An 11,339-nucleotide genomic window follows, 5' to 3' on the forward strand; every position below is an offset into this window, starting at 1 on the left:
GACAGGGAGAGGATGAAAATGTAATTGAAGACACTTGCCAGTTGGTCCACACATGCTCTGAGTACACGTCTTGGTAATCCATCTGGCCCTGGGGTGTTGTGAATGTTGACCTGTTTAAAGGTCTTGCTCATATCGGCTATGGAAAGCATGATCACACAGAACATGATCACACGTCCAGAACAGCTGGTGTTCTCATGCACGCTTCAGTGTTTCTTGCCTCAAAGCAAGCATAAAAGGAATTTAGCTTGTCTGGTAGGCTCGTGTCACTGGACAGCTTGCGGCTGGGTTTCCCCTTGTCGTCTGAAATAGTTTGTAAGCCCTGCCACATCTGATTAGCATCAGAGCCGGAGTAGGAGAATTCAATCTTAGTTGTGTATTCACGCTTTGCATGTTTGATGGTTCATCTGAGGACATATCGGGATTTCTTACAATTGTCCAGATTAGTGTCCCAAAAGCTCTAGCCTTTAGCTCAGTGTGGATGTTGCCTGTAATCCTTGGCTTCTGGTTGGGATATATATGGTCACTGTGGGGACATGACGTTGTCGATGCACTTATTGATGACTGAAGTGGTATACTCGTCAATGCCATTGGATGAATCCTGGAACATATTCCAATCTTTGCTAGCAAAACAGTCATGTAGCGTAGCATCCACGTCATCTGATCACTTCCATATTGAGCGAGTCACTGTTACTTCCTGCTTTAGTTTTTGCTTGTAAGCAGGAATCAGGGGGCTAGAATTATGGTCATATTTGCCAAAAGGAGGGCGATGGAGAGCTTTTAATGTGTCTCTGTGTGGAATAGTGGTCTAGTTTTTTTCCTCAGGTTGCACATGTGACATGCTGGTAGAAATGAGGTAAAAAGGATTTAAGTTTATCTGCATTAAAATCTCTTGCCACTAGGAGCGCCACTTCTCGGGGAGCATTTTTCTTGTTTGCTTATGGCCTTATACACCTCCTTGAGTGTCTTAGTGCCAGTGTTGGTTTGTGGTGGTAAATAGACGGCTATGAAAATTATAGATTTTTCTATCTAGATAGTGTGGTCTACAGCTTCTTGGTAGATAGTGTGATCTACAGCTTATCATGAGGTACTCTACCTCAGGCGAGCAATACCTCGAGACTACCTTAATATTAGACACTGCAAACCAGCTGTTATTGACAAATAGACACACACCCCCACCCCTTGTCTTACCGGATGTTGCTGTTCTGTCAGATGCACGGAAAACCCAGCCAACTGTATATTATCAGTGTTCAGCCACCACTCATTGTAACATAAGATATTACAGATTTGAATATCCCATTGGTAGGATAGTCTCACACGGCGCTCATCCAGTTTATTCTCCAGTGATTGCACGTTGGCCAATAGAACGGATGGTAGAAACGGGTTACCCACTCATCAACAAATTAACACAAGGCACCCTGATCTGCACCCCTGTATCTCCTTCTTTTCTTCATGCAAATGACGGGGATTTGGACCTTGTCCGGGAGCAACATTATATCCTTTGTGTCAGACTCGTAAAAAAAGATTCTTCATCCAGTTTCAGGTAAGTAATCACTGTTCTGATATCAAGAAGCTCTTTTCAGTCATAAGAGACGATAGCATGAACATTGTTTACAAAATAAGTTACAAACAATGCGAAAAAACACACAAAATAACACAGTTGGTTAGGAGTCCGTAAAATGGCAGCCATCCCCTGCCGCGCCATGAATCCTAAGGTGCCATTTGGGACTCAGTGATATCAGACCATGTTGCTCCGGAGAATGCAGCAAATATAAAACAAAAGTGTTATTTCTGGTAAAAAAATGAAGTATTTCTGATTCATTTAGAAAATGTGATTTACTACTGGGTATACAATGGCAGGTCAAAAATGAAGATATTTTGCAAAGCCCAGCAAATCTTACAAACTAAGCAATCGTATAAATCATTGCGACTCTTTGCCTCAGAATAATGATAAAACATATTGGGTTATAAAAGTGACATAAATGCCTGCAGGGACTGTAAAATGGTTGAATGGTACGTTTTACAGCACTAGCCATCCTCGCCAAATGTAATTTACTGGTGTTACTGAATGGCTGGCGTAGTCTGGATTAAGGAGCAATTAATCTAATTTTATTGCATGGTTGTAGCTTTTTGGGTTACTTCATATTTGATGACTATGAGTTGACCTAAAAAATTCCATGTCATGTGTCTTCAGATGTCACTCATCCTCTCCAATAGCTAAACCAAACTGAATGCTGTGCTCAATGTGGATTAAATGGTGAACTCAATTTTCTGTCTCATTTAACCAGACTACCTCTCCAATGATCTGAAGTGCAAAACCTCTACAGTAGGCAGTTTCTGTGAAAAACACACAGTGTTACTGTTTGGAAGAAGACAACAAAGTGACAGCTATCATCAAAGTCTTGCCATGAAGACGGAGAGAGAGCGAGGGGGAGAGAGAGAATGGGGAGAGAGAAAGAGAGTAAGACAGACAAAGATAGAAAGAGGGAGAGAGAGAGGGGGAGAGAGAGAGGGGGAGAGAAATAATGGGGAGAGAGAGGGAGAAAGAGAGTAAGACAGACAAAGATAGAAAGAGGGAGAGAGAGAGGGGGAGAGAGAGAGGGGGAGAGAGAGAATGGGGAGAGGGAGAGAGAAAGAGAGTAAGACAGACAAAGATAGAAAGAGGGGGAGAGAGAGGGGGAGAGAGAGAATGGGGAGAGAGAGAGAGAAAGAGAGTAAGACAAAGATAGAAAGAGGGAGAGAGAGAGGGGGAGAGAGAGAGGGGGAGAGAGAGAATGGGGAGAGGGAGAGAGAAAGAGAGTAAGACAGACAAAGATAGAAAGAGGGAGAGAGAGAAAAACTGCTGATGTGATGTTTGCTCAGATCACAGTTTCTCCATGTTTCCCAACTTTTAAAATGTGTATCTCTGCGGTGCACTAAAAAGACATGTGACTAGTGGACTGCAGCTGTTAACTGGCTGTACCAAAGCTAGTTGTTTCTAAAAAAGTAACTAGGGGAAAGATGAAAACCAAAGCCCAGCATGTCTATATGATCTGGGTCAGACAGACAATATCACCACCAGAAAACTGTTAAGATTCCTGACTCTCTCTTTCTCTTAAATTGAGTTATTATCTTCATGACACCAGTATAATAGTAAACTCAGCAAAAAAAGAAACAGCCCTTTTTCAGGACCCTGTCTTTCAAAGATAATTCGTAAAAATCCAAATAACTTCACAGATCTTCATTGTAAAGGGTTTAAACACTGTTTACCATGCTTGTTCAATGAACCATAAACAATTAATGAACATGCACCTGTGGAACGGTCGTTAAGACACTAACAGCTTACAGATGGTAGGCAATTAAGTTCACAGTTTTGAAAACTTAGGACACTAACGAGGCCTTTCTACTGACTCTGAAAAACACCAAAAGAAAGAAGCCCCGGGTCCCTGCTCATCTGTGTGAATGTGCCTTAGGCATGCTGCAAGGAGGCATGAGGACTGCAGATGTGGCCAGGACAATAAATTGCAATGGCTGTACTGTGAGACGCCTAAGACAGCGCTACAGTGAGACAGGATGGACAGCTGATCGTCCTCGCAGTGGCAGACCACGTGTAACAACACCTGCACAGGATCGGTACATCCGAACATCACACCTGCGGGAAAGGTACAGGATGGTAACAACAACAACTGCCCGAGTTACATCAGGAACGCACAATCCCTCCATCAGCGCTCAGACTGTCCGCAATAGACTGAGAGAGGCTGGACTGAGGGCTTGTAGGCCTGATGTAAGGCAGGTCCTCACCAGACATCACTGGCAACAATGTCACCTATGGGCACAAACCCACTGTCGCTGGACCAGACAGGACTGGCAAAAAGTGCTCTTTGCTGACGAATCGCGGTTTTGTCTCACCAGGGGCGATGGTCAGATTTGCGTTTATCATAGAAGGAATGAGCGGCCTGTACTCTGGAACGGGATCGATTTCGAGGTGGAGGGTCCGTCATGGTCTGGGGCGGTGTGTCACAGCATCATCGGACTGAGCTTGTTGTCACTGAAGGTAATCTCAATGCTGTGCATAACAGGGAAGACATCCTCCTCCCTCATGTGGTACCCTTCCTACAGGCTCATCCTGACATGACCCTCCAGCATGACAATGCCACCAGCCATACTGCTCGTTCTGTGCATGATTTCCTGCAAGACAGGAATGTCAGTGTTCTGCCATGGCCAGCGAAGAGCCCGGATCTCAATCGCATTGAGCACGTCTGGGACCTGTTGGATCGGAGGGTGAGGGCTAGGGCCATTCCCCCCAGAAATGTCTGGGAACTTGCAGGTCCCTTGGTGGAAGAGTGGGGTAACATCTCATAGCAAGAACTGGCAAATCTGGTGCAGTCCATGGCAAAATGTATAGAATTGCAGGAAATTAAAAAATACATTTTTTTTCTCTGCTGTCAAGAGGGGGCCACTAATAAGATTTGACCTGCTTGTTGGGGTCACCCCAACCAAGGGCCCCCAAAAGGCTATGGGTAAGACTAAGAGTAAGCTGCAACCTTTCTAGAGAGCACCTGGCAACTGAAGGGGCATCAATCAATTTGTATTTACTGGCATTCTGTGTGGAAACGGTGGCCAAAGACTGGCTGGATTCATATTTCCTTTGATTGGAATAATATGCTTATAACTAACTAGTGTACTAAAATGCTAGAAACATGCTAGAAACCAACACCTCAAAAACATGACTAAGACTGACATATTTGAATACTCTTTCCTTATTAGAACATTCCTCAGTTATTACTGCCCTATTGGCTATGTTGGTAAGCTACTGTCTGTTCTATTCCCTGCGTATTGTTCCTGTCAAAATAAGACAAGGAGATCTCCATTTATTGTTAGTTTCATGACCCCTCTCCATGAGCCGGGAACAAAGGAATGTCAGTGGAATATACCAGTCATTCCTATCTGACAACATAGAGGCGAGCAGAAGTAGAAGGGAACTACTTATTTCCAGACCAGATACAGTACTACTTGCCAGCAACGCGGGAGCATCCAAATTCATAAAAACACACAACAGCCAGTGAGTCGGTCGCGGTCGGTCGTTTTAACCCTCAAAGTTCAAGTCAGTCTGAACAGTCAGTGTTCTAAATGACTTTGACTAAATGATCACGCGACACATCGCTAGAGGATCAGTATTCCCCCATCAGTAAGCAGCGCGTTCTGTCCCGCCCATGTACGGATCATAGTGGATCAGTGTGAATTGCTGACTTTATTTTGGTGCCTAAATGTAATATTTAACGAATGACAAATTATTAGGCTATAGGTTATAGATATTATGTAAATTTGACAAACGAATGTTACAGACGCCACATTAATTCACTGTACACTTGAACAGGCATCAGTGAACTATAGCCTAATATAATGAATGCTGGTTTAGGTCTGATTAAAAAGTAGAACAAATCCTATACTGTAGTTTGAATAGGTAGGCTGCAGTTGATGTGCTTGCCTTAATAATTGTTAAAATTCCGAGCTGTTAAATAAACTAACAGAAAAACGTGTGCGTAAAAGTTTTGGGAACGTTTTGAAAAATACTGCACTCCCAAAGACTATATGTTATAGAGCGGATATATTTTTAATTTACAGCCATGACCAAGCTTTGCGCTCCCAAACAGAGGAGTGTCCAGAACATGTTGAATGGGGTTCCGCTTTCAACAGATATATTTTTAATTTACAGCCATGACCAAGCTTTGCGCTCCCAGACAGAGGAGTGTCCAGAACATGTTGAATGGGGTTCCGCTTTCAACAGATATAAGAAAATGACTATCAGAACGGAATGATGGAATTCCGCCTTAAAAATTGGATCCAAACATTGTTGCATGGGGTGGGAAAGGTGGGGCACAGACCAAATTTAGGGGTGGCCAGAACATGTTTTACCTTAATCGATGCATGGTGGGTTTAAAAAGTATAAAATTATGATGGGTCAACACATTAAATACTTCAGCTTAGGTTTGGTTAAAATAATTGATAAATCATTTCCAAACGTCTTGTTACAGTGTTTGTATTAAAGGTCAGAATTTTAAACAAGGGTATTAGCATACAACAGTAAATTAAATTGAAAGTGCCATCCAGAGTGTGAATTATACCGTGAATTGTATGTGTGTACACACTTGCGCGTGCACAAATTGTTTTTATGGCTTTATAGTAAAGATAAGATATTTAACACAAAATGTATTAACTTTTAATGTGTCATGAACACAACCAGTCATTATGTTTTCATCTGATCGTCAAAATATATCCAGCATCCAAACAGTGCACTCTGCACCCGCCATTTGAATGGAAGGATACATCTATTACTAACACCTTAAGTGCAATGACATTCAGCCTACAACGTTTCGTGTATTTATGGGCCCAAAATGTTTAACCCCAAATATAAATAAACAAACGTATAAAATGATTTGTGATTTTCCTGAGTTACAGTTCATATAAGGATATCAGTCAAATTAAGTAAATTCATTAGGCCAAACAGCATAAAATACACGGGCTACACATTTGGAAACAGAGGACCGCTGTTTCGCTCACTCAGATGCTTTCTCTGGTGAGATTGATTGAGATCGAGTCTTGTTGTCTGTACAATAATTTTTGGAGGGGGCACTGGGTTTGTCCAATCAGAATTCAGGGGGGCCGCCACCCTGGGCCACCACCTGGGCACACCACTGCTCCCAGACCTAAAAGGCTACGCAAGCCTCACATCCGACCCTCGCTATCGCGTTTTCTCCATCAAAAACTCCTCCCTGAAACCTGATTCCGTTGGAACTTCGGTAATGAAGTGGGCTTGATAGAGAGGTTGGATTGGGAAACGAGAGAACGCGAGGGAGGGGCCCCGGGACCGGTAAATTCCGCCTTCAACAGATATAAGTACAATGACGCTATCAGAACGGAATTACGGAATTCTGATTTAGAAATTGGTTCCAAACATTTCATACTTAAACTTGACAGACAGGGTCGTAGTGAGGAGTATATAGGAGGGAGGGAGACCGGTGCCTAAGCCACTTTCGCTCGAGTCCTCCTTACATTATGTAGATCTAGTGAAGTTAACCAAGCGGACATTACACTTTACGCACCAGGTTACAGGAGTTATTCCGCTTTCATTACACTATTCATATTTATTTGAAAAATATATTTGTTATTACCTTCTTTTTATTATTGGATATCTAACGGATTTTTAAAAAAGGAATTTGCACTTTCACCCGGTAAATTGTTGCATTCCAATGTGCATGGGGATTTTTTTTGCATTTTCAAAAACAATCAGCAATGTTGCCATAAATTTCAAATTTACTGCTAGTCAGAATATTTTAGTTAAAGAATGTAGCACACTTATATTTTTTTATGTAATTGATTCGTTTTGTTAAACGTTATGCCTTTGCATAAATGCTGTTTTAGAAGTAGTGTATAATTGTTTCCCAATATAACAGACCACATACAGTATGTGCACGTTGTAAGGTGTAATGTATGTATTGTATCTTCCACGATAATCCTGTGTTAGTTTTGGAGACAGTTGGGCTCCTTCATAGCGTTGCTACTGTTGAAGCAGATCTGTGGATTTGACATTCGGTGATGCACTTGTAACGGCATGACTGAGAACTTCACTATTCACAGTTGTGATTATGGCATGGCATGACTGAGAACTTCACTATTCACAGTTGTGATTATGGCATGGCATGACTGAGAACTTCACTATTCACAGTTGTGATTATGGCATGGCATGACTGAGAACTTCACTATTCACAGTTGCAATGAACTTGGTGTCGCTTTGTGACAGCTGAGCAGAGGGCGAATAAGAAATAGATAGCCGACAAAGAATTTATCATTTTAATTTTACAATCGTGATGAAGTTAACAACTTTAAATTTGCCGTTTCCCTGGATGATAATCAGCGTTTGTGTCTCTTGTGTTTTAAAGGAGATATGATACTCAGAAGTCTCAACTTGCTGCCGATTTTATTACTTTGCTCCTCAGCGCTACCTCAAGGTAAAACTACTTATGCATAACGTTTATACGACTTTTCATCATCATTATCATAACCTCAATGCCATTTCATTTTTATTGTTAAATAATAATATGATGTATGTTTCATACTAATTAGATTTTTTTAAATGAATCATGAGTGAATATGATACTGTCATTTTTTCTTGTGACTGAAAGCATACCGAGTTAAGTTATAGCCAGGGCTCTCCAACCAATACCAACCTCTCCAATACCAACCCTGTTCATGGAAAGCTATCTTTCTGTGGGTTTTAACTCCAACCCTGTCCTGGAAAGCTACCATCCTGTAGATTTTTAGGTCCAAACCTAATCTAGCACACCTGATTCTAATAATTAGATGATTGATAAACCGAATCAAGTTAGTTACAACTGGGGTTGGAAGAAAAACCTACAGGAGAGTCGCTCTCTAGGACAGCCAGGTCACCCATGATACAAGTCAGTATTCAACGTGGTCCATCTATGTCTGAGGACGTTGGGAGACAATGTGGAAACCACCCACTAGGGGCGTTGTTACCTTCAAGTAGTTTCAGTTTTCCTAGGGTGTTGTGGAAGGGGATGGCAGATGGGTATAAGCATCTGTTGCTGATTCTAAAGGTTGCAAGTTTGAATCCAGCAATAGAAAGTTGTTTTTATGTTTTTGTTTTAAGCCTATCCCAACCTTAACCATTTTGATTTTGCAGTTAATGCCCTAACCATAAACATTCCTAAACTTAATCCTAACCTTAAAAGTTCAGAGTTAATGCCTAAAATTTGACGTTTGCAACAACTTCGAAATTTGACTATTGAGAAAAATGGATGAACGTGTAATTCTGATGTGAGACTTTGAGAGCTGGTTGCATCAGGAACAGGGTTGGAGAGCCCTGCTATAGACTTAGTTATAATCACTTGGTCAGATTTTCATAGAATGCTTTGCTGTTTCATCAAGCTAATTGGCTGTACACGTTCTCCTCTCCCTTTCAATCACTTGTATGACTGATTGAAGATGGCGAGGTCACATCGGATGACGACACAACGTTTGACCTGTTTGATATTAGCGGTATCACACGCAAGACTCTGGGCGCCAAGCAATTCCGCGGCCAAGACACGGACAACCCTGCTTACCGCTTCATCCGCTTCGACCATTTGCCCTCAGTGAGCGCGCCCGTGCTCAAACAGATGCTTCAGCAAATCCAGAACAATGAGGGCTTTGTGTTCGTGGCCAGCATGCGCCAGGACCGTGGATCGCGGGGAACCCTCATCGCCATGGAAGGCGCCAACGGCCAGCGGCAGTTTGAAATAGTCTCCAACGGCCGCGCCAACACGCTGGACCTTGTCTACTGGGTGGACGGCTCCCAAAATGTTGTCTCCTTCGAGGATGTTGACCTGTCCGACTCGCAGTGGAAGAATATCACACTTCATGTTCATGGTGAAAACGCCAATCTGTTTGTGGGCTGCAGTCTCATCGACAGCTTCATCTTGGATGAGCCTTTCTACGAGCACCTGCAGGCGGAGGGGAGCCGAATGTTCCTCGCTAAGGGATCCATCCGTGAAAACCACTTCAGGGTAAGAATAACTTTTGTCCAGAAAAGTAGTGCACCAGATGTTGGGAATAGGACACCATTTCAAATCTTGCCCCTTAAGTCATTCTGCATCTAATGTCAATAAGCCAATAAGAATAACTCAGTCTGTATTGTTTTTACTTGACATACAAGCTCAAGGTAAGTGAATACTAAACAAGTTGTTCCTAGCTGCTAGTCCAAGGTGACACATAACAGCCTAATTTCTTGTCACACAGGGGTTACTGCAGAACGTTCGCTTCATGTTCGACACATCCGTGGATGACGTTCTTAGGAACAAGGGCTGTGAAGTCACTAAGCCAGGTAAGAGACAGTTGGATTTTGGCTAACATTACTGTATTGGCTGTGTTCATTAGCCACCAAATGGAGAAAAACAAATGTTTGAAACAAGGAGGGACTACCTGGACTTGTCCATTTCTGTTAAAAAGGAACGGACTACCTGGACTTGTCCAATGAGAAAGGATCATTTTAGTTTTCCATTGAATTTTTTTTTTTTATGTTTTCTGTTAACATGCCAAAGAACATGCCCCTGTAGCTTAGATAGACTGAGACCTACCAATAGGGGGCAATATGATATATAGGTCTAAAGATATTTCAAGGACACAATCTCAAATCTCATGCTGTATTATGTCACAGCAACTGTCCATTATGAACCTTTTCTCAAACCGGTGTGTGCTGTTAGCCAACTGTTATGGTCCTTGTCATCCCAAGTTTGGTAACATAGAATGATCATAGAAATGGCCAAGACAGCACAAACAGATCTGGGACCAAGCTGGTCCTTTTTGGGGATCTGTGCTATTGTTTTCATGCTCTGAACATTCTGATGACGTGACCTCAATTCGTCATTCCCGACCTGCTTCAAACTCCCTTTTAAGCCCCATCCAACGCAGATGCAACTGAACAATCCATCCTGCTGCCTTACTTGTGCATCCCAAATGGCACCCTATTTCCCATTTAGTGCACTTCTTTGGTCACAAGCAGTGCACTACATAGGGAATTAGCGGGAATAGGGTGTGGTTTGTGACGCAGTCACAGTCACATGCAACCTCTTACAGCTCTGTGGTTCTGCATTTAATTTAGATAAAACCATATCATATTTCCCCAACAGACCAAACCTCTTACAGCTCTGTGGTTCTGCATTTCATTTAAATAAATCCATATCACATTTCCCCACCAGACCCAACCAATTAAAAATATGGAGTTCTTCCTTATATCCATTGTGTCTGATTCTATCACTTTTTTCAGTCTTTCATTTTAGTGGGTCATAGAAATACTGCAGATGTGGAGATATCTTACAATATTACATCATGTTAACAGAAATCACTGTGTCATTGTGGTGGCGTGAGGTCAACCTGTGTGTGTTTGTGTGTGTGCGTGTGCTGCAGTTGACAAACAAAAGGAGATACAGACACTAACATGTGTTTCCATTGAGAGTGGACTGGCTGGGTAATGATGGGTGAGAAAACACAAGGCTAATGTTTGGGGAGGAAAATAAGAGAGTAACGATGGGGGAGGATAACAGATTGGTAATGATGGGGGAGGATAACAGAAGGGTAATGATGGGGGAGGATAACAGAAGGGTAATGATGGGGGAGGATAACAGAAGGGTAATGATGGGGGAGGAAAATAAAAGAGTAATGATGGGGGAGGAAAATAAAAGAGTAATGCTGGGGGAGGAAAACAGAAGGGTAGGAGGATACATTTACATTTAAGTCATTTAGCAGACACTCTTATCCAGAGCGACTTACAAATTGGTGCATTCACCTTATGACATCGAGTGGAA

At 42.3% G+C, this 11,339-nt stretch overlaps 1 protein-coding gene across 2 annotated transcripts in view; it reads left to right on the top strand.

The window, feature by feature from the left end:
• Positions 1 to 6,916: 6,916 nt before the first annotated feature.
• Positions 6,917 to 11,339, top strand: part of LOC124038650 (thrombospondin-2-like) — a 45,287-nt gene continuing 40,864 nt past the window's right edge. The window contains exons 1-4 of one of the 2 annotated variants that reach the window (XM_046354750.1): positions 6,917 to 7,208; positions 7,917 to 7,985; positions 8,983 to 9,542; positions 9,775 to 9,859. In XM_046354750.1, the coding sequence (XP_046210706.1) occupies positions 7,922 to 7,985; positions 8,983 to 9,542; positions 9,775 to 9,859 (709 nt within the window). In that variant the 5' untranslated portion in view covers positions 6,917 to 7,208; positions 7,917 to 7,921. The remainder of the gene's footprint in view (positions 7,209 to 7,916; positions 7,986 to 8,982; positions 9,543 to 9,774; positions 9,860 to 11,339) is intronic. The other variant, XM_046354751.1, reaches the window with a different exon arrangement.

The sequence above is a fragment of the Oncorhynchus gorbuscha genome, linkage group LG06, assembly GCF_021184085.1.
Source record: "Oncorhynchus gorbuscha isolate QuinsamMale2020 ecotype Even-year linkage group LG06, OgorEven_v1.0, whole genome shotgun sequence".
In the NCBI taxonomy this organism is placed as follows: domain Eukaryota; kingdom Metazoa; phylum Chordata; class Actinopteri; order Salmoniformes; family Salmonidae; genus Oncorhynchus; species Oncorhynchus gorbuscha.